The sequence below is a fragment of the Pungitius pungitius genome, chromosome 16 (assembly GCF_949316345.1).
Source record: "Pungitius pungitius chromosome 16, fPunPun2.1, whole genome shotgun sequence".
NCBI classification, from domain to species: domain Eukaryota; kingdom Metazoa; phylum Chordata; class Actinopteri; order Perciformes; family Gasterosteidae; genus Pungitius; species Pungitius pungitius.
The window spans coordinates 6,601,122-6,625,519 of NC_084915.1; the positions used below are offsets into that span (position 1 = coordinate 6,601,122).

Sequence of the window (24,398 nt, forward strand, 5' to 3'; positions counted from 1 at the left end):
CCACATGGTGGCTCATCGGTTAGCACTGTCGCCTCACAGCAAGCAGTGCCCTTGGTTCCAATCTGCCAATCTGTTCCAGACTGTGATCGTTCTGTGGCGAGTTTACAGGCTCGCTTCGTGTCTCAGTGGGTTTTCCTGCGGCTGCTCTAGTTTCCTCCCACAGTCCAAAGACATGTAGGTTAGGTCAACTGGAAACTCTGAATTGAATTGCCCGAAGGTGGGAACGTGTTCCTCAGTCTATATATGTGTTAGCCCTGTAACTGCTGGGGAGTTGCCCAGTGTGTACTCTCCAGTGCACACCGGCTCCCCGCAACCCCGAAGAGGAGCGTCGGAGAAAATTGAAGAATAGAATTGGAGCAAAATATAAATTATAAAATAAGTATATGACATCAAAACAGTATTTATTGCTATAAAGTGCTTAAAGAGTTTATTTGCCTTACACCCAACACAAGTATTCTTGTGTAATGTCAAGGGATATTTAATGTCTTGAAGGTGCATCATGAATAAATTCACTGCACTAGTTCCCAATGAGGAGCTAGCTTCAATCAAAAGACCAACTAGGTAAAAGCATGATGGTTAGTCCCATTCCTATTGAAGTTCTATGTTTGGTAATTAGGGTTATCTTTTACAATATTCAGAAGGGTTTAAATACCCTGATCTCAAACATGTCACATTTACACAGGAGCTCTATTGGAATATTTTAAGCGTCTAATGCTTCCGATAAGCCGATCACGTCCGAGCGTAGATGGGCTTTCTTGAGTTATAATGATAAGAAATCTCTCATCAATGTGGGCTACATTCAATAGACCCCTCCTAAACACTGCCTTCAACTACTTCTTTTAGATCTTCTCTTTTTGGTCACTGTCGATGCCCATAAAGACCCCTTTTGGTTTTGTAAACCGTTTCTGCATTCAGTGCAATTGCATTGGTTGCTCTCTGCCGCAATAGAAAGAATTGATGAGGCCACTGCATTAAATGCAGGGGGAGAATTTGCTGCGACGTAACATATTGTTCTATTTGTTCATTTCTTGGTAAAAACGGCTTCATGGCCATTCAAAATAAAAGCAAATACAGACTCTACTGGATAAATAATCATGGTTCTCTGCAACACTGTAGGGAAAATGCTGCACAGTTGCTATGGAACCCTCTGTTGCTAGGCAATGGGTTGATTATCAGAGTTTTTTTATGTAAGAGGCAGAGTGGTGTTTTCTTTACTGTCTACCAAATGTGCTTTCAGAGCTGACGATCCTTTATAACTGACAGGATCTATAGAATAATATGACAATGAGATCCATGAAATTATTCATTTACACTCTTGACTGGAATTTGTGGTGCATTGAATATTCAAACGGTGCACATTTACATGGAAGGCAAACATCATGAACGGTTTCACTGGTAAACATTGATCTTGGGGAAAACAACGGGGCTTCTCCTTCCTTTGTAGGCTGTACAAAACCGTACGTGACTGTCGAGCTTCTTTAATTTGATTTCATCACGTACTGTTGCTGAATGGGCGGCAACAAAATGTCTTCATGTCAAAAACTCATTTTTCTTGGATCAGAATCAACCCAGAAATGCCAAAAGATTTAGCTCAGCCCCTAATCTCAGCACCTGTTTGCTGGTAATTTATGCTGCTCCATTTATTAAAATGTCTAATTTCTAAGCAGTGGAGATTCTGAGGGAATATCCTAATGTTGCCCTCTTGTGGTTGCATTCAGATATCAGACTGATTAAAGCCTAGAAGTGGAAAAAGTGCTGCCTTTTTTATGGTTGATTTCTTTTTTTTTAATTACTTTTGCAGTGCACCTTTCTGTTGTTTTCAGACATGTCATAAAATAAAAAGGTAGGTTGAAAATCCCTGCATTAATCTTCATAGTCTGAGGAAATACAAATGAGCATTTTGAGGTTTGCAAAAACATACAAAGCAAACCATTACACCATCATGGAGCATCCAATTTCAGTGGAGGGCAAGTTGGTTTGTTTGTTTACTGCAACCATTCTGACATGCACAAGACTTTTCAGAGAAATACAATGTTCTTCACGTCTCCATATTTTAACAACAAATAATACATGTAAATCTTATTATTCTAAGTCTAAATCTTCGACAACTAGATTTTTGCATGTATATCCTGCTTACCCTCTCACAGTAACCCTCTCCCATTACGGACCTTTATTTACTGTCTCGGCCTATAGCTCTCATCACAGTCTGCTTGATTCTTAGTTGACCATGCGATTCGGAGATGTTAGACATCTGAGGTGCCACTACTGTGAAAGGTGGCTTAAATAAACAAAAATAAGATGCCCACTCTATGACACTGATCTTATATTTTTTCACATGAACTTCCATTACTAAATCAATCATTAAATAGGCCCAGTAAGATTTTGCTCATCTGCCCTGAGGCAACATGAATCTGTCAGACTTGAAGCAGAATATGGCGACACATTTCTGGAGTTGAGAGGACAGCATACATACATAATAAGCCGAGAAGGAATAGGATAAATAAATAACTAACAAAGCCACTGTCAACAAGGCGCGGAAACCCGATGAACCCAAGTTGATGAATGGCTGACTGGTTTTCTAATCCATCTATGGAATCTAAATAATGAATCTAGCAGCTATTGTTATTGCAAGGTTCCCAACCAATACACGTATTCGATGAAAATCATCCGATGCGGACACACATTTCTGAAGTTTAGAGGACGGTGTAATAATTGTAAACTGTTACCATGGGCATCAGGCAGCCAGTACCATTTAGTAAGCACGACGCAATGTAAATGTTTCGAAATGCAGTCATGTTGGTATTATAAAGGAGCTATTAACCAATAGAAATAGAATCAGAATTAGGCCCATGACACCCCAGAGGGCTAAACTTTACACCTGCTTACAATACGCACACAATTCTATCAAGGGTCATTGCTTTTTGAGGTGTGAATGCCATTTATTTTAGTATGTTGTTTAATTGATCAAGTTATGCTAGGTGGCTCTTTTGGGAGGAGGAATTGTCTAAGTCATTGGTGCATCATTTATAATGTCATAGGAAGGATATCTGATGATGATGTCCAGGGAACCAGCTACACTGTTACACAATCGCAGAGATGAAGCGTGAAAAATCATTTCATGAAAGGACTAGTTTGTGTTTGTTAAATGTCCCCATGGTAAATAAAACAGCCTGAAACCAGATGACATTTGGGTAAATACCAACAAGCTCCAATGAAAACAGATGCCTCACGGCCACTCTGTCAAGAGTCCTTGACCTCTCCTTTTAGAACACTGTGCAGCACTTTCTCGGTCATTTTGCACTTCTCATTGGCACGGATTTGTTTGTTAGGCATTTTCTTAGTTTTCTTTTGTCTACTGTTGGTTTTCCAGGTCCCTCGGCTTTAGAGGAATAGAACATACTTCATGACTTGATTGTGTTGCTCCCAGACTCAGTTCTGTTATTTTATTTAATAAAAGTCACCTCTGTTGCCATAGAGAAAGCTGGAGGATAAAATGTCCAACTTGATGCTCACCTTATTATAGGTCCAAATGTGCTGGAATATATGCCCTTAGCAAATGTAGTTAGTTGCCATGGTAACACTTTTAAAACAAAGATGGAACAAAACGAAACTATGTCATCACATACATTGAAATTCTTCCTACATTTCAATTCTTAAAGAAATTAAACAATCAAGCTACAGAACATGCTAATTGATGAGCTTTGGACAAGCTTACATTGCCGGATTGTTTCATATTTTAACAGATAGTTGGATGCTGAATTTAAATAGATTTGTTTAGATGCCGGGGTCAGTTGTCAACCAATGAACCGAAAGAAAGACACAGCGATTGGAATGCTTCTCCAAAGTCAGATATCTCGTTTGTTTAAAGACATTATCTAGAGGAGATACCCTCTTCTCCTCTTTTATTGGTACACTGGTGCTTTTGCTGCATATATCCACCAATAATGCTTTCACCCTCTGCGGTCCCTTTGTGCTCAAGGCGAGCGTTCCCGTGTGTCTGCTGTTAGGACGTGCGGCGTGTCGTCTGCCACGCCTTCAAATGATCAAAAAAAAAAACCACAGGGTCCCTTTCATATTCGGAAACGTCAGTACATCGGTTCAATTGTGTGAACGCTGTCGCGGTGCCCAGTTCTGCGGGGGGCTGAACACGCTGGGTTCAGTCAAGTGGCAAAACTGGTCGACAATTAGAGATCAGTGAGTTCTGTTTCTTTGTCTGGTTTGTTTTAGTGGACTCACATCCATATCCAACCCATCATCAGACATCATTGCTAAAGGCTGTTTCTATTGTGATATTGGTTGCCCAAAAGTGGGTTGACTTATTAAATATATTATATATATATTTTTTAATATAATTTTTGAATAACTATTACATCATAGTTGCCACTGCTTTTCCAAGACAATCCTGTTTACTTGGAACCAGTATGTTCTCATTCACTCAGTTCCTCTTTTATTTTGAATGTAAAATCCAGACAAAAGAATACTGTACTTTGTTCATCTGTCACTAATATTCCTTTTTTTTAAATTCCAACAATTAAGTGGTAGAAAATAAATAAAGCATTTTCTAAACAATGTTGCAAATAGCGGTTGACACCAAACGCTGAAATTCTTATTTAAAGATATAAACTTTGTTACTGTTCTCCCAACATGAGATGTACAAGTAGAGGAAGCATTTAAAAAGTGGCTGTGATTGCTTCCATTTCACGAAAGATATGCAGAGAGTGAAAGAAAGAGAGGGAGAGATTTAATGCTTTCTGTTTTCATCCAGCGAACAAATGTACTTTGGCATCTCTGGGGAAAACTGTTACTGGTTGCCTTCACAAAGTGCGATGGAAAATGGCCCTACTTTTCCCTTCTTTTTTTTTTTTTTCGAAAAAAGAGTTGGGTCAGGGAATATGACAAAGCTTCAGGGCATTTAGCGTGGTGGGTGGAATGGAGGGGAAGGAAATAGGATTACAGAATATAACAGGGAGGAGAGATGAGCCTTTTTTTTTCTCCGTGAAGTGGTTTGCTAGTTAATATTTTAGTATTTGAAAAGAGAAATCATAATTAACCACTATCTGCAAGAAGGAATACATGCTGTTTAAGTCTTTTGGATGAATCAGAGTACATGTTTACATGTGTATATTTCGGGTACCATCATAGTTTTTTTAATCTATTTGTGATGTTTGTTTTCCCCATCAGTGTCTCCACTCCAATGATGCATCTAGTTTTGATCTCCAAACTGAAAGGCCTGAGACTTTTACATCAGGGGCTCTGTGTGCCTCCTAACGCTGTGATGTCACAGTTGAGTACAGTCGCGATTGTCTCCCCTCGGGCTCCGGGGGAGTATTTCCTGACCCTAATACCTCCGTAGCGAGGACAGTACAGGATACTACATACAGTAACGAGGTTTGCAGCACAGCTTGGAAATGAATTATTATATTGTGATCAGGTTTTTTAGGTTTATCAAAACTTTAAAATGAGATAATTGATAACACATTTTATGATCCATTTCCTACAATGAAATCAGCTGGTATGGCTGCCTGTACACATTATTCCTTCAAAGAACAGTGGTTGGTTCCCATATTGCTTTCTACAGTAAACTTGACAACAAAATTGCTATCTTGCCTGATTGACTAGGCCCGCTGGAGAACACCAATACTACTCTGTCAACTTGTTAACGTGTGCATAAATTGCCCAGCACCCAGCTGCTAGATTTTTTCAAGCAATTAGCAATGTTATAAAACCAGGTGGTGTTTAGCACATGTATGGCAATCCCTTTTTATTTGCAAGCTGCGCCACAATAGCCACTTAGAGTTCAGACGGATTCATGCACTGAAACGTGTGCAGTAGGTTTAGTCAGGGCTGTTAATGTGTATTCATGGGATTTGGGATTCTAGGTTTTTAGCAAACAGTGCTTAACACAAGAGACGCATCACTTTTGTGAATGATTTATTTTGGAATGGTGTTGGTGCAGACACAGACTCAACGGTCCCTGTGGTCTAAAGTTGGATAGAATCCTGGCAGTGAGCCCAGCGAGAGGGCGTATAAGTCTGCCCAAGCATGCAAACAACTCTGTGTTAAACAACTTGTTTTAAGCCATATTTCCTTTGGGCCAGTAAGACGTTGCAGGGGGTGTGTGTGCGATACACTAAAACGTACTGGAGTAAAGTATAACAACATCCCGCCCAGTGAATTCTCACCTTCTGTTTCAAACTAACTGCTTGTCAAATCATTTACTGTATATTGTTCTATAAATATTGTTTTTTGCTTCGATTTGCTTGTTATTATATTGTTATTTTATTTCATACACTAGCATATGAGATCCATTCTCTAAGTAATGAAGGCCACACACAATTTATGGATGTATGCTTTTAGTACAGTAGTGAACAGTATAGTAATGAAGGGTAAAGTGAAGACTCTGATCGGACTGTATTTTTAACCATATCTACTAAAATGTAAGAATTCTTTATTCCGGGTTATTTTGTCATTTTAAATTGTCAAAAATGTGTATGATGTCTGAACTGTGCAAGTCTGCAACCCACAAATGTCATCATGACACATGCTGCCTACAGTACTGTCAAGAATTTATTTTTCCATTCCTTTTGCATTTCAAAGTGTTATATTTTAAGAAGAATAAAGGCTAACTTCTAGATCGGATCTGGTCAAACAGAGACAATACACAGAATATGTTGATTATAAAAGTAAAAAGAGAATCTGTGTGTAGCACATCCAGCCACTGAGAATAGAAATGTCTCACCCTATCTTCTTTGAATCAAAGTGTCCGTCCCTGCAAATTTTGAAAATCCAGACTCCCACGTGACGCTTGCTTGAGCACATGGATGTCACTTTGTGCAGCTATGACTCAATGACTCTAGACCTTGCATGGTTTCAAAGAAGAGAATGAATGTGAAAACAAGTGATTTAAATGGACGTACAAGGACAAATCCAACAAGGAACAATCGGCTAAATTCTCGCTGCTTTTAATGGAGATGGCATGAAGATTTCCCATCATTAGCGTCATCGGTTTTGTTATCGATTTGTGCAGTGAGTCAAACAAAGAGAGAAGAGGTCTACAAGGAAAGAAGGGGGCGGGTGGTTATAAAATGTGCACAAACATAATGTTTGAATCCCATTTGAGTAAAAGAAGGTTCTGTACTTTCTGACTGTGATGATACATCATAAATGTACATACAAGGACAGTTTTTTCCTGTGTTGTTTATGATACTTATGCTAATTTAATTTCCAATGTGATACCGTGAAACATTATCTGAATATACTGATTCAGCACTGCCTCTTAAACCAATCACTGCAATGTCTCTGCTGTTTCTGTTCTCTGTGTCAGCACTTCACATTTTGAGGCCTGATCGCTGATGCAATATACGGCTGACACGGTTTGAAGAGTTAGGCACGAGGGGAGCTTGTTTAGTGTTACAGATAACCAGAGGTGTGGACTCGAGTCATGTGACTTGGACTCGAGTCAGACTCGAGTCATGAATTTGATGACTTGAGACTCGACTCGACAAAACGTACAAAGACTTGCAACTCGACTTGGACTTGAACATCGATGACTCGTGACTTGACTTGGACTCGAGCCTTTTGACTCGAGAAGACTTGCTACTTGCCATGAAAACTGGGGGAAAACATTTTCACACCACCGCGCCGCTCTGTTTATCTGCATCTGTCAAAAAAATGTGCGCCACCTGTATGCAGAGAGCGCGCGCTGCCTGCACGACATCCAATCACTGCAGTCCATTTGACCGTATCAACGAGACAGCTCGTTCATGGTTACAAAAATAGGGATTCTTGAACCCGGATTTAGACTCCGATGGAAATCCTCGCCAACATTATGTCAACGTCCGTTTTAAAGTAGTGTAATGAGCTGAGTTAAAGTTATTAGTTAATCAGTTATGCAGATGTTGCATGTGTTCACGTTATGCTTTGTTACCAGCTGTAGTTACGCGAGACAACCCGAGTTTTGGGGGGCCGTGTATGCGGAAGTGTTCGTTCGGCGTGGTGACGGCCAACAGTGACCGAAGTTGAGTTGTTTTATATAAATAAATGCAGCGGAGTTACAAGCCAGTCATCGCCTCCTTATTTACGCTGCAGCATTGGGGTGAGCGTTACAGTACTATAACACAGTCACAGTCGATCCACCATTACCCTTCCCTTCGTAGTCTAGGTCTGTGAGGCAGCGCACCATCACCCAGGGTTCCCCGTCCCCACTATAATAAAAGGACTCGAAATGACTCGAAACTAAAATGGTACGACTTGTGACTCGACTTGAGACTTGTTGGCTTTGACTTGGGACTCGACTTGGGACTTGCTTCGTCTTTGACTCGACTTGACTCGGGACTCGAGGGCAATGACTTGAGACTTGCTTGTGACTTGCCTAACAGTGACTTGTTCCCACCTCTGCAGATAACTAAAAAACGCATGAAAGCACAAATCATCTGTAATGATGAAACCCTCAGAATCTGCGCTGAAAAACAATCTATTCGCTCACAGAGTCCACTTCCTGGGGGGTAACAGCTTCTCAGGTCGCGGGGTCCGGGTGTCTTTGTCTTTTTGCTGCATGTGAGTAAAGGTACCAAGTAAAGAACGGATGAAAGAAAAACCAAACAAGTAACTGGGAATAGACTCGAGCCCCGTCTGCAGTGCTGCATTTTCCTTCTTCAACGTTTTATGTCTGTATTTAAAAAAGCGAGTGTTGTTGAAGCGTTATCTCTAATAACAGACATCTGCAAGTGAATGCAGGGCCTGTGAGCAAAGGGATGGACTTTGGTACCGGAGGCGTTCTGCTTTCTGTGGGTGTAGTCTGTTTGTAGTTACTATTATTATTGACCAATTACCTTTGAGCAGAATTTGCTTAAGCAGTCTGTATGGTGGGCAGAAGAGGAGGTATGCATTGGCAGAAATGTGTTCTCGGAATTTCCTGTCAACTTTTCGACGACGACCAAAACCTTCAGAGCTTGCAGTTCCCAATAGAACTCCACACAGAGGAGGAATCTTGACCCAAATATCTGGCTGTCGACTACCTCCCACAGAATCCCATTAATGCTGGTTGTCGACGGCAACGTCAGAAAGCCTTACACGACCGGTTGTAGTGCGTTGCTAATATTCCCAAGTTTGGATTTAACCTAAACTGAAAAGATCTAACAACACAACTAATTAACTCCATCTTATTGATCAAAGGCGAGATCAAGGGTCAGGGAATACGATTCAATATGGTAATTATTCAAAGCGGGTTTCGAGCACACTGATGTGAAGCATGTAATTAAATATGTTGCACATAATCTTATCCATGTGATCATACATATCACACTGAAGCCACGTAGTCATGGTTACGGTGAGTGTGGACGCATGGGCACTGTGAATGGATAATCCTTGTAAACCTTAAATTGTGTGAATAGAGCAGTGGGCATATGTAAGCACATGCATTGCTATCTACATGTCTACTGTAATCATGTGAATGAAACACAGTCTGCACGGAAATTAGGATGGATGAGTGCGTTGTTTCATAAGCACAAGCTGAGAGTAGCTGGTCTTTACTTATAGTTGTACGTACACTTCCTGAACAGCAACAGCAGGTCATCAATGTACTTCACCAGATGCAGATAATACAAAAAGTCAGCCATTTTCCACAATGTAAAATTAGTCATGGAATCATCCTCGTCACCGTCATCATTATTACTACTCCATCAGTTTACTGGGCTTGGTGTACACACATGGGAAGTACAACCGGTGCATATTGTCCTCCTTGTACTTTTAAGGTGACGGTGTTGCTTTGTTTCCTCAGGTCCTCCTGTCGTCGTGGGAATGAGCATCAACATAGCGAGCATCGACTCCATCTCAGAAGTCAACATGGTAGGTCACAAACTTCTCTGTGTGATGATGATCACACACATTGCCTTCGGACCCATAACCACTGCCAGCTGTGATTATTTGATAAAATGACGGGGGCGGCCAGGCCTTGAACTACTGATATTCTACTCGTATGGTAATCCTTACACTCCTCTGCAAGACAGACCATATTATCATGTTTTGACTGATCTGGGAGTTGTGAAGAAATCCATTTGGCCGATGTCTGAGTGACGTCATTTAGTCTCATAGCATGTTCTTTGTTTTACTCAGCTTGACTCCCTCCATATGGTATGGCAGATTCTTCTTTCTTTTTTTTGTTTGTCTCACTTTGTTCAAAATCACAGCAGGCTTATTTATTGGATTTGTTCATAATCTACTATAGAGGTCCTCTTGTACATCTTTAGATCCTGATACCAGATTAGGAACAAAAGTAACTCTTTATTAATGGTAAACAGCAAGTTAACATGCAGTATATGAATCTGCTTTCTTTCTTTTTTTCTGAACAGGTACCAGAAGAAACTTTTGTGTTGTATCAGGGAACAGCATAATGCATAATGCAGCATATGTTAAGTAGTAGGGTTAGTGGGAGGTAATTTGTTCTAGCATGAAGAAATGACCTTTTAGTCTTTAAAAACTGTTGATTTCCTTTGAAGTCAAAGAAAAAAAAAAACACTTTCAGTGATGCAGGTTGAGTAGATACACAATGACAAAATTAACTTTTAACGTCCACTTTTTTTATTTATTCCTCCGACTTTAAATTTTCTTACTCCTCTGCACCAACGACACACAAGTTCATGCACGTTTTCAGATGAAAAAGAACCTCTCTACTTGTGAACAATGTGACCAGCAAGAGAAAACCATCTCTGGTGATAAGACACTTCCGGTTTGCAGTGATTACAAACAGCTTTGCTTCTATTGTCCAAGCCGTCTGGTAGAGATTTAAGATGAAAATGTTGATTTAGAAGCATAGTTCATTTCTTCCTTTTCTCGGGTTAATGTGTGCAGCAGTGTTAAGCCCCCTCAATGAAAAAAAGAAGAAGAAATTCCATTAACGCGTGATGAAATCATTGTTGGCGTTAATGGATTGCTACGTTAACGCATTTTCTAACACTTTAACGTGCCCAGCCCTAGTAATATCTATATATATAGATAGAAATATATTCATGAATATTGTGATAGAGATGCTCTTAGATATGAAACAAAAAGGACAAAAAAAACTATGTTTGTCATCTGCATGCTATTTTTGTAGAGTCTACTATCAAAAGAAGTTTGCGCCGTGTTTTTCTCCAATTCATTTATATTTCTGCAGTCATGAATGACCCTTTAAAATACAAAATGCATTGCATTGTTAAACAGGATGTCAGAGTTTGTTTCTATTAATAAGCGTCTTTAGAATGAAAAAAATGACAGGAGAAATATTTATTTTGGAGAGTATATTATATTTATGCCATAAAAAAGAGAGTGGGTTAAGCTTACGTAGTTTGAACTTAAAGTGTATTATGTCTGTCAGTATTAGTAGTATATAATAGTATATACTCCAAGTTAGATACAGTATGATATTGGAATACCAGAACAGCTGTATTCATTGATTTGGTTTCCATGTGCTATTTAAAAAAAATGCCGGTTTGTTTCTCTGATTGTGAAACAGTGTTTATGATGTGAGAGCATTAACAGTGTTATCGTGCCCTGGCGCCTTTCTTTTATTGCTCTGGCTGCCTTATTAGAGTTATATACCCCATTTTGCACTTCATTAAAACCATTGTGATGAATTACTGAATAAAGGATTCATAGATTTACATATTTGGATACTGTATGTTGTCTGTTAGTACACACTTTGTACTCTCGTGTATAGCATACATTGAAGGGTTTCTTTTTACAATTTTTAAACTATTCCTCTATCTCATGAGTCGCTGAGTTTGTCTCACCTGTGACTTCACACACGTGTTTCCTTCTCCTCAGGACTACACCATCACAATGTATTTCCAGCAGAGCTGGCGGGATAAGCGTTTGGCCTACAACGAGCTGAAGCTAAACCTGACTCTGGACAACCGTGTAGCAGACCAGCTTTGGCTCCCTGACACCTACTTCCTTAATGATAAGAAGTCCTTTCTTCACGGTGTGACGGTAAAAAACCGGATGATTCGTCTGCACCCAGATGGCACCGTGTTATACGGACTGAGGTAAGAACGCTGTGCACTCTGGTTTTCTTCTGTGGTTTCAGAATCAGAAGTGATTATGTTAATTTATGCCTAATCATGACAGTATGGTTTTTGTTATACTCCATATTGTCAGGTCCTAGTTTCTCCATTTTTGTGGATGTTTCTACCATTTGAACCTGAACTACTGGCACCTGTTGCAATTCCCAGAGAAACATTCCAAACATTTTTTGACGCTGGATAAACAAGTAAAGATATATTTACAATATACCAGTATTGTTTGACACAACCTTTTCCCTTATTTTCAGTGTTGTCTGTTGAAGTACTGCAGCATCGCATCTAGATATTACACTTCACCAACCTCTGACTCCTCTGCCCTTTGCTCTTGCAGACCGAAGTTAATGCTCACTTAAAATCACCGTGAGATTATTTCAATATGTGTGAATGTGTCCGTTTGCAATGAACTAGAAACATAGTACCGTGTGTTTTTCTGCCTTATGCCCTGTGAGTGGTATGGTGTTAGTGGTGTGGTATTGAGAAGGAAGGGATGGGGTTCTCGTGTCTTGTACTTTGATTTGATGATACAAGAAGATGAAAATATAGATGTACAGGAAAAAATATTTCATTCGTGCTGGGAAAAGCTTAACCCCTCTGTGACCCTAAACAGCGTTCAGAAAACGGGTCGATAGCATCACCTGTATTCAGAAATCTCGAGCAGGAGCAAATGCTTCATTGAATATTAGTCTAAAGAACTCGCTGTAATTGACAACATTAAACGGCTGAAGACCCAGACAAACTCATCGAAAAGCCTTCACTGCGCCAGAAAATCAAGATCACGGCTCATAGCGTTCTGGTTATGACACATCTTTTTTTGGCAGGAAAAACAGACTTTAAAGTTTTATTTATAGATTTAATAGTCCACAAAGTTCTATGTGTGACTCAGGGAAAATCGAAAACAATAATTTGGAAAGAGAGGGGCACATTAAATTCAAGACTCTTTGTCCCAGAAAGGCTAAAAAAAAGGTTTCAAATACTCACCACCTCAATGTCCCAGATGACTGCTACAAACTAGACACAGTCAACAGTAAATGTGCACAGAGGGACCCATCTGGATTCCCCCCACAGGGCTAAAAGTACGACAGCGTCCTGAGCTTTCGTTCAAGCTCAGAATGGATTGGCATTTTTCTTAACAAGTCATTAAAATAAAGTAGTTGGATGGAGGCGAGGAAGCTTTTGTCCTTTAAATAAAAGAAAATGGCAGCAACAAGGTGTAGATCATAATAATGAATTATTTTTGAAGTAATCGGCATTCAGAAACTCTGAATTACTGAATTGGTTCTGACACAAAAAGAGATTTGATGGCAAAAGTTTTTATCCTTTTATGACTTTTATCACTTTTGTGGACATGCAGTCTCACAGCTGCTTTGGAGGCAGATGTCTGCCCACTGGATGAATACTTAAGGTATTCTCTGTGGCCGTCGCACATGGGCCTGGCAATGTAAGGGTGCAATCTTGGAACCGCATGGTGAGAAGAGTATTGCCAAAAGGCAGATCCGTACTCAAGACCATTTTTTTTTCAAAATAATTAGAAGCGGTGCATAATCAGCATGCCGTGGTGATTTCAGGACCATTGCAGACCTCCTGTAAGCATCCAATTAAACTGCTTTGGGAAATGTTTAACTTTGCCCAAGGGTTGTGTGGACATTTTTTCCCCCAAAATAATAAATGTAACTAACGATTTTGTTTTCTTTTTTCAATTCATATGAATTCTGTTGCTCTGGATTTTTGCCACTTGAGAGTTTTCTGAAACACTTTTCTTGTAAAGACGCCTGTTTGAATCCATCCACGCTGCTACACTAGTGCACAGTAGAATCTGAACTGTGGACAATCACATTGCACACACTGCTGGACCTACTGCCATGCTCTCACCAATCCACGTACTGTGAATTGAAAAAGTGTACATATGGCCAAAATGACTGTCTCTGCAGTCTCCATTAATTGTGCGACTGGAACAATCAATGGTGCACTGGCACCCCAAAATAAAATCTTCTTTTGTAAAGCTTGCTTAAAATCACATTTTTGTATACTTGAGATATACGGCAGTAGGCTGTTCATTGGTATGTTAAAAGGAGGGAGGGGGCCAGACCTGAAGATTGCTGAATGATGCAGAAAAACAAGATCATTCAAAACGTCAATAAAAGAAGTCGGTGTCAGTAGAAAGTGTCCAGCCTCAAAACTGCAAATGAGTCAAGAGCCTGAATCATTGATAAAGGACTGTCAATCCAAGTTTGGTTGGTTGGTAGTTTGGCACATGGTCCTGAGAGCTTTGAGGGCTTTTTTGATGTAAGCTTTTGCCAGATGGTGACTTCTCTCTTCCAATCCTGTGTACCTCTGTGTAGTAAACGAACATGGCGTCTTCTTTGGTAAGCAGGCTGCCTTACACAGAGGGATACATGAGCAGACTGTGTAGGTGTCAACACTATTGCTCATATATCTGAGAGCCTCCCCGTCTGTAGTGCTCAGCCTCTTGGATCCACCTCCAGGTTGCTCTCAGTTGCCACGTAATGCGGAAACTAAACATAGTCTGCAAAGCCTGTAGGAATAAGTCAAACTCTTTTAGCTTTTTATTTTACAGTACGCACTACAAGTAAACTTTTTTTTACATTGTAATCACATTATAAAAATTACATTTTCATCAATGATTGGCAAACTCTTTTTCTGGCCGAATATAAACCAACTTGCACTTGCATTGTATATGAAAGCAGGTCTGAGGCTGCTGCCTCACTGTCTCTGGTGGGACTTCAAGTTGCTGACCTCTGCTGCCTTTCCCAAAACTCAGGCCTTTGCTGTGAGACGTCCCAACTTGAGCCTACGCAATGAAGATTCTCTCCTGACTTGCCGACTGTCACATATAAAGTCACTTGTATTAGTCCTCTTTAGTTTGTTCCATTTTTTGCTGACAAGACGCAGGTTTTCATTCCCACCCAACTTTTTTTCTAGAAATTCATGATTGCCTAGTGACCTCTCTTATCAATGTAATTAGGCATGAGGTTATCTCCTCACCGTGTGTGTGCCTCAGGGCGGAGGAGCACTGCGAGGCATCAGGGCAGTGCACCACAACACAACAAACTGTGCTCAGTGCTTCAGCAGCAGAATGCAGCTCAGTGTCACTGTGGATATATACCCGCAACACATTTTGTTTATTTATTATTTTCTGTACCCTTTTGGGCCAACCCGCTGGGATGGCCCCAGAGGCTCCTCATGCTGGTGTGCTTATCTGGCCCCATCAGCCTAAGCGGACCCTATTTTGTTTCCCAATTACTCGCATACGACGACCCACCATGGCCAATTTACAAACTCTGTGCTCAAGCAATGTATTTCCAATGCAAACAGCTTATTATCTACTGCATTGATAATTCTAAGGTTACTGTTAATGGTGCTCGCAGCTTTACTGTAAAACCATCGCCTGTAGCAGCCTTAGTGGCTTTCATTTAAACATGATTGATCATCTATAGAAAATGCGAAACATGCTTTAAAGGGTATAACTTGATATTACTCTCATTATGCTCCGTGTCAAAAGCCACCAGTACTTTCACAGGGGAACGAGCTGGTGGCTTCGGACACCAAGACGATGAGCTAAAAATTAATTGTTCTATCTCATTTACACAGGAGGCCAGTAAGCAAATGAAAGCTAGTACGATGAACACATAGCAGCTGGTATGAACATCAGAAATGTAATTACTAGAATGTGCTGCACCAGTAAATATTTCAGTTAAATGCCAAAGACCCCTACATGTGTAATTTGTAGCCAAAGCAGTTTTTTCCTGGGCTGCAGGGTTTATTGATATTAACAAACTGCCATGCATACATATTTTCTAAAGCTACCTGGCAGAAATTTCCATCCTGGAACTAGCAATAAATAAAGTGCATCGACAAAATTGCAGATGCTGAGCAGTGAGTGATCCATTTAAAAGGATATATTTCTCAAGACTACTCAAAGTAACATGAAAAGATAAATAACATTTAAAAGAACCTGGAAAACGGGGAAAAGTACTTGAGGAAAAAATCCTTTCCTTTTGAATAAAAGAGAGCAATGGGTTGCCGCATGGTGCTGTATACCATGACCCTGAACCATGCATGTGCTGCACAGTTCCATACCTCCTGACACACAAAGCACGTTTGCCACTGTGATGTTGTCAAATGTCCTCTCAATAAGATGGGTTTAAAAGATGCCCATGTTGTCAACAAAAAGCCACAAAATATTTTGTATGAAAATGCAACCTAGTGGTGGACACACTGGTGGTTCATTACAATGTTCAATGTTCCGAATTTGTGTCATCATGATAACACCCACGTCTCTGTACTGTTTATGTTTTTCTTAGAATAACTACTACTGCTGCTTGCATGATGGACTTGAGGAGGTACCCTCTTGATGAACAGAACTGCACCCTGGAGATTGAAAGCTGTGAGTTTAATTTCACTTTGTCTCTTAAAACTAAGACTTAAACATTTAATTTACTTACTTACTTAACAAATGCAATAAACATCACTCCCAGAAAGCCCTTTGGTATTTCTAAAACTGGCAAGTTACCTCAAAAAAGTTACAATTAATTACATTGCGTTTTTCATGGTAAGTACATTTTACAAAATCTTTGAGAGGTGTCATTTGTGAAATATTTGGTACCTTTGCCTACTTTTGCCATTTGTCAAATGAGTGACCTTTGGAGTTGGTGACCGCGATGGAAAATAGTGATGATATCACAGTGCTTTCTGATGGTGGGGATGGTGCATTGATTAGTATTCCATCCATGTGACAGATGGACCGGCCCACAACTGAATCTTTGAGTGTAGAGGGCAAACTGCTAACATTAGTATTGGGGATCTTACTTCATCCTCAATATGGCTCTTATCATCTGAATTATATCCTCATAACATCATGGAATGTCTGAATAAACACCCACCACATCCACAACAGTCAGGTCAATACATAATTTGCTCATGCGACACACATGGAAGTAACAAGGAAACAATAAGGAAGTAATGGTCTCATTTAGCATCTGACTAATCAAAAATGATTCATTAAGGAAGTGGGCAGTATGTAGACATTTGGTTCAGTGAGAAAGTATCAAGCGATAATAGTAGTAACTTAAGTTCAATTAAATAAAAATGTATTATTCCCCTTAAATTTGTAACACCATCTTTTTTTCTAGTTAGGTCAGGTGTTTCCTTTTCAATCTTCTTATCTAACTCTCTGCCAGTCTCAAAATAATTCGGAAGTTCTTCATACATCATTTTAATTCAGTTATTCAGGAACTCCTGGTTAACCTCTGGTTATATTTGAAAATCTTATGACCCATTACTTTTCTCCATTCCAGTAGTAAACCCCATAGCTAATGAACTGGCATTTATGTGGGAAATAGAAGGTTTCCCTTTAAGATTATAATAATAATACCAAAAAACTGCAGTCCTTGCACAATATTAAATGTACATATGTCTGTTTCGATTTAGATAAATCTATATCCAGAAGAAAAATGTGCTAGCAGTGTAATTAAAAATTGTATTTGCTTGATCATTTTCATCGACCATTCCATCAATCAGCCCACTTGCTCCAAACAACAGATTAGTGGTGCTTGTTGTTCAAGATAAAACTGCAGAGTGCTTACCCTTGGGACATTAGGCGGCAATGAAATATGGATATGCCATGAATTAAAAAGTTGCAAGAATATCTATTTACGTTCATGGAAGAAGCTGCGAGTGGGAGTCATGCACATAGCCCTCACTTTGATTGATTAAGCAGGCAGTTGTTTCAATTTCACAAACAATGTCACATTTCCTTACCCTACAACCTTGGAGGGAGATTTAATGGTAATGAATTCTGGTGCTTTGGTGACGTTAATGCCATCGAGGTCTGGATGTGAAGTAGGTGAATTTGAAATGTACCAACACTACCCGAGTGAGAAATGACTCTGCAGTGAATGCTTACTGGCCTATTGACATAAATCTTCTGCTGTGGTCACTTTAGATTGTGCTGGGAGTTAAGAATGAGTGTAACTGCCATGCCAGGTGACACGTGTTAATAAATATTCATGCACCAGTGACTACATGCATTGATATAAAGCTCCATAGGAGTCTGAACAGTAGAGCAATGACATTCCCATTAAAATAAGTATGATTATTAATTACTTTTTGAGGGGAATATATTTCCTCCCGGTTTGAATTTGTATTTGATGTGTCACAAAAACGTTTCTAATTATAGTCTTTAGAAATCTGCATCGGGCGGAGGTCAAAACACTTTTGTCCAGGACACACAAGCTAAAAGTCAATTTTGACTTATGTAATTTGAGTCCATTGCATATACAATGTAACCTATTGTTTTTGTTTTGGACATATTTTAAACTATGACCTTTCAGGTAACCCCCCCCTCTAGAAAGTTAGCAGCTTATCTGATTTATTTTAAGATTTCTCACTAAGTGAGAAAGTGAATGATATGTGAATGAAAGTCATACCTTACCAAAGTCTGGTGACTTGTTCAAATTTTAAAAAACAGGCTCTATTAATAGATTAACATGTCCTTTGATGGCTAAATTTGTATTACGCCGCATACCAAGTATCATTTTGCCATGTGCCACATAGTTTTATCAGTACAGTTCTTTTGATAAATTGAATGCCATTTCATTGCATTGTGTTTTTGATAAAATGATTGGATATTTTAAATTACAATTCAGGGAGCAATCAGTTAAATACAGAGCAATAATGAATCAACACTTTAATCTCGATGACAGTTCTGAACATTGAGTTTTGGGTGCTGTGTAACTTGCATCCAAAGGGTAGATTTAAGTGTTTAGGGTTTGTGTGTTTCACATTGCTTTTGCCAAAACCTAGAATTCAGTCAGTGACACTCTTGTCATGGAATTTCTATCCATTTATGGCAACAAATGGAAATACAGCTGTACTTGCGCACTCGTGGCTTCACTTTTAGAGTCCTCCCCGGATTAGCCAGGCAACTACTAAGCCAAAACGGGGAACGGGTGAAAATCCCCCAGGTTTACAGGAATAAGCCCAAAGTAAACTTTGAATACCAATTCTACCATTTGCTATTAAAGATAAACTCTGAACTCTAAAGGGTGGAGGCTGCAGTGGAGGAGGCAAAGCTGTTCCAGCAGTACGGTCTGTAACACCACTGGTGTAGAACGTTTCAGTATGAAGGGATTTAAATGAACCTCCATGAAGTGAGAGTGGGCTATGATTGGTGTGTGGCCCATTGGAAGCAATGATTCAATCGGCTGGCTGTCAGCTGGTCACGCCTGGTGGCACAAGACTCTGTGCTGTATGAACTAACGCAATGCTCCAAATGAAAATAAGAAAAGGACAATATTTTATCCATTGAGTCTTACTGAGGAGGTTAAGATGGGTTCTTTTTAAGCGATTTTAGAGAAGCACCAGTCCCGTTTCCCTAAAACAAGTTGTTGATATCATTGTTGCCAAGTTATTATTACTATTGCAACACAACATTCTCCAAAAGTCAAGACACCAGGACTGAACTGTTACGTTGCTTAGCTCTGACTTGAGGTAGGAACAGTCAAAGCGACCTCCACTCACCATCCCTGCTCCTGGAACAGACTTTAAATAGAAACATGGTTATCTTTAACGGACATTTTTTAACCACGCTTCAAATCCACATGTGTTCTTTTCCTCTCTCTTCTCTTGCCCATAATTTGGCCTGACCTTGATACAGATGGATATACCACGGATGACATCATATTTTTCTGGCAAGGAGAGGACAGAGCAGTGACGGGCGTTGACAAGCTGGAGTTACCTCAGTTTTCCATCGTAGACGTCCGTTTAGTGTCCAAGGAGGTCAAGTTTGCCACAGGTAAGACCGATTTTGAAAATACTTAACTGCAGTGCACACCATTTTCTTAATTCTTAATTCCTCTATAATCACATATTTATTGCATCACCACTCTGATTTCTGTATGTGGGGGCATCAGTATATGCATCATTGTCACTGTGGGGACTATGAGTATATTTCCTTTTTGCTTGTATTCCTCAAAATGTCAAATCTTTCTTTGACTAAAAGTAAAGAATCTGATTATCATCTTTGAGCAAGAATACCAGAATTTAAACTTCAGCACAATATGCTTTTGATTATGTTTGATCTCTGACTGTGTAGCGATGACTCACTGACTGAAACGCAAGAAAACTAAGAAAAGTGATGCATTTCTAGATAATCAGTTATCCTCTTGGCGAAGAGAATAGTCTAATATTTAAGTTAGAATTTAATGTAACCTTTGAACATTGGTCACCACCATGAATCTTGGAACTACTTGGGTGATCTAAACCACTTGTCTCTGGTGTGATGAAGTATGTTTGCTATGGTATTGATTCATTAAAAGATTTACAGGAACATGGAGATGATGAGGTCATTCATCATTGTGTATTCCCCCCCATAGCCTTTTAGATTTAAACCATCACGCTTATCTGAAGTGTCTCACTGGTGACATATTGGAAATACATCTGCAGATACAGTACACACAATCAAATGTAAATTTCTGGTATAGCTGCAGTACAGCACTCCTGCCTTGATAAATAAATAAATGTAGCTATAGTTCGCATTAGCATTGCACTGTTGTGGTTGTTTGAATTAAAATGCAGTCAAAAGACCAATTTATGTTTTGGCACAACCAGCAGATATTTAGCTGTAAAATACAAATGAATGAGTTGCCCCCTTGCAAGTCCAAAGGCGTGCGTTGCAATAACACACCTCTAAAATGCCGCTTTGGTAATGTTTAGAGGACAGAGAAAGTGTAAAAGAAAAGCAGAGCAGCTCTCTGTGACAATCCTCAGAGGGATGCTGGAGCTGCCTGCTGAGATAGGGGGTTGCAGAAAAATCTGCCCCGTTTGCGACTTTCTGCCATGTTTAATTGGAATCGAACTTGTCCCTGGAAAGGAATCCATCGCTTTGGGGAAATTAAGTGCTCTATCTGAACAAATGGAGAAATGACTACCCTGCACGTTGTGCAGACTTTGAAACTCTTACGTTGCATCAACATCCCTTAACCTCCAACCCCCCACCCTGCATTCACCTTTTTTTCCACTGATGTGTTTTCACTCTTTTGACTCCGTGCCCTTTTCAAACTGTCACTCCATCCTTTCTCCTTACAGGTTCATATCCAAGGCTTTCGCTGAGTTTCAGGATTAAGAGGAACATTGGATATTTCATCCTGCAGACATACATGCCGTCCATCTTGATCACCATCCTCTCCTGGGTCTCCTTCTGGATCAATTATGATGCCTCTGCAGCTCGGGTGGCCCTGGGTAAGAAAAAGTCACCACCACTGCATTATCAAACTGACAATTGTCCGTGTTACAACCCAGCTATCAATACTGCAGCAAACGGCATGTGGTCGACACGTGGTCATTGTATTGTTCATTGTTTCAACACACTGGTAAATTAAACCATCCACTTTAATCGAGACCACAATTGCTGACACACAAATGTTTGAATGGAAAGTCCTGATGTCCAAAGACAAGAAGTGTTGCGTAGTATTTGAGAGGACTAATTGTGAGTAATGGTGTGAATACTTCTTCCATCTCGGAATCAACATCTTCTGTGTGTGACGGCAAATTCTTTGTTTCTGTGTGTGCTGTTGTGCTCAGGTGTGACAACGGTGCTTACCATGACTACAATTAACACCCACCTTAGGGAGACTCTCCCAAAGATTCCGTATGTGAAAGCCATCGACGTCTACCTCATGGGCTGTTTTGTGTTTGTGTTCCTGGCCCTGCTCGAATATGCCTTTGTAAATTACGTGTTCTTTGGCCGGGGCCCTGCGCAACAAAAGAAAATCAATGAGAGGCTGAACAAGACCAACAACGAGCGCACAAGATACGAAGAGAAGCGCCTGAGGGAACAGGTTTGCATCTTCATCTGCTACTTCCCTTTGCTCTGTGTGTCAGTCAGGCCTTCAGTATGACCCGGCCAATGTTGTGCACGTAACAGTTCTAGCCATACTCGGCTTATCCAGTAAGTAACTCATCTTCCAAAAGTATACCGGTGCCACCAAAGTATTCACCGACCATCTTCGACCTCAAGCACTGAATGCTTTTTATGGAGCGTAGCCCTTTTCATTGAGATAGCGATCATCTAGCCAAACAGTGGTGTAAAACATTCCCATTTCTTATTTAGGTTGTGGTCTATGTTTATGCTGCAGGCTTCCTTCATTCTCACTCTGCTACCTCATGTATTTTCAAACTGCAAAAACTGTATGAAAATGCAGGTAGTTTTGGTTATAGCGGATGTTGCAATGGTCGGACTGAATGAAGCCCCCTTTCCCAGTTTTTTTGTGTGTGAAGTATTAAATGCTATACTTATTCAAATTTGTTGATTGTTAACTTTATGTCTAATGCATTGTGTAATTATGAGAAAATGTGCTTGTTTGCCAGAACTCTATAGTCGTTTTAATGTTCTCTTCATTTTTCTTTCACATTGCAAGGACTCCATTTCCGTGCCGTATCAAACCAACACCTTCAGGTCATTTACACAGCGAAGAAATCTGTATCTCGAGGAACAAAGAAAAGTTGGGGTACATTTATTTAGAAATCATATCAGCTGTAGGCCAGCCCTCACAGTAAAGTCAGTTGATTAATGCTATTCAAATGACTTGTGTTACTTTTTTTGTGTGAAAAGTCAGTTCTAGATATCTGTATAAAGAAGCTCTGTAGTAACTATTTGTGTGTCATGCAAGAAATGACGTTGCATTCCAGACAGCTTCTGGGACGGGAGGGAGGGCTCGATATAAGTTTTCCTAACATAGGGGATTTGGGGCTACTGCTGGACATTCCAGCCCTTCTTGACTCTTGGTGTCTTCCCCTTCTCCTCGCAGGTGGATGCTTATGGAAACATCCTCCTCACCACACTGGAGATGAACAACGAAGTGATGCCTTCTGACGTGGGAAGCAGCGTCAGTGACTCTCGGAATTCCGTCATGTCCTTTGACAGCTCCGGGGTCCAATTCAGGAAGCCCATGGCTCCGCGCGACGGCTTTAGCCACCACTCGCTGGACCGGAGCGCCATGCGGAGCCGGGCCAACTGTCGGCTACGACGACGCTCCTCCAAGCTCAAGTTGAAAATTCCAAACCTGTCAGATGTTAGCACCATTGACAAGTGGTCCAGGGTCATTTTCCCTATCACCTTTGGATTTTTCAACCTAATCTACTGGTTGTACTACGTGAATTGATGTGCATCCCACTAGGAATCATGGGCCATATTTTGAGAGCACATTAAATTGGCTTTGATACAGTTCCAAAATATGTATACACATATACAAGTTGAACATATGTATATGCATATTTATATATATTATATTTATATATACACCTGTCAAATCTGAAGGACCTTTCTGCTGTACAAAGTATTATTAGGATGACTTGAATGTTTAAGGAGAATTGTGGGAGAAGACTTTCAAGGCTTTGAGTATCTTTTTCCTGGTGAAAGAAACAAAGAAACAAACAACAAACAAACACAAAATCCCACCTGGGGGTTTCGGGACTAAAGACTGCATGATATTTTTGCTAAAAGTGGAAGTTAAAGCTCCTGAGAGAGAAAAAGATGTCTCAGAGTCGCATTGACTTTTTAGTGATACTTATTGTAATCAAAAAATTCCTCTACTGCAGCTCATAAAATCAGTGGTGGCTCGTCGGTTCAGGCATCAGTCGAGGGAGATCCGTGACACCCCCAGCCACCCTCACCGAAACCCCATCCCCCGACCCCCCACGACCCCACCCATCGGCCATGGATAACATGCACGGAAATATCCGGTTCTACTACTGTATAGCAACCTTGTTTGGATTATGTGTTGTACCTTGGGTTTTTTGAAGTGGTATCGTTCTCTTTATCAGACATCAGCGCCGGCCGAACGGGCTCCATCAGAGGCCCGTGTGGATGGGATGTTTGACCGCAGCATTCCCGCCCATCGTCAACGCAAACGTGTGTTCCTTTCTCTTCTCATGTTATTTTTAGAAAACATGTACTTGGAGGTGGGAGGGAGGGGGGGAGGGGGGGAGGGTCTTTTTCATTATAGTTGAAAACAAGTGCTGATTATTGTAGATATGATTTTGTCTTAAAAAATACTGTGATTTCAGAGAGTGTCACAACGTGTTCTAGAGCTAGGGCATTATGAGATAAAAGAGTCAGACGTATGCATTTCTCATTTGGATTGTGTGAAAAAAAACAACATATTCTATACATTTTATCATTGAATATTTTCATGAAAGTATACTTGTACTGTTTATTTCCTCCTATTGATGGATTGCTCATGCTCTTTAGATGCAGCGTTCATCAACGTCATATTCTGCTTTGTGTTCGCTGGACGGAAATGGGAGGAGTGCTTCTGTGAT

The 24,398-nt window shown here is 40.2% G+C and overlaps 1 protein-coding gene across 2 annotated transcripts in view; it reads left to right on the plus strand.

Annotated features, from left to right (window-relative positions):
* The window catches only part of gabrb4 (gamma-aminobutyric acid type A receptor subunit beta4), a 40,003-nt gene extending 15,970 nt beyond the window's left edge, over positions 1-24,033 (plus strand). The window contains exons 3-10 of one of the 2 annotated variants that reach the window (XM_037468204.2): positions 9,779-9,846; positions 11,803-12,023; positions 16,382-16,464; positions 19,735-19,872; positions 21,165-21,317; positions 21,660-21,916; positions 22,496-22,585; positions 22,886-24,033. In XM_037468204.2, coding sequence (XP_037324101.1) covers positions 9,779-9,846; positions 11,803-12,023; positions 16,382-16,464; positions 19,735-19,872; positions 21,165-21,317; positions 21,660-21,916; positions 22,496-22,585; positions 22,886-23,239 — 1,364 coding nt within the window. In that variant the 3' untranslated portion in view covers positions 23,240-24,033. The remainder of the gene's footprint in view (positions 1-9,778; positions 9,847-11,802; positions 12,024-16,381; positions 16,465-19,734; positions 19,873-21,164; positions 21,318-21,659; positions 21,917-22,495; positions 22,586-22,885) is intronic. The other variant, XM_037468206.2, reaches the window with a different exon arrangement.
* Positions 24,034-24,398: the final 365 nt, after the last annotated feature.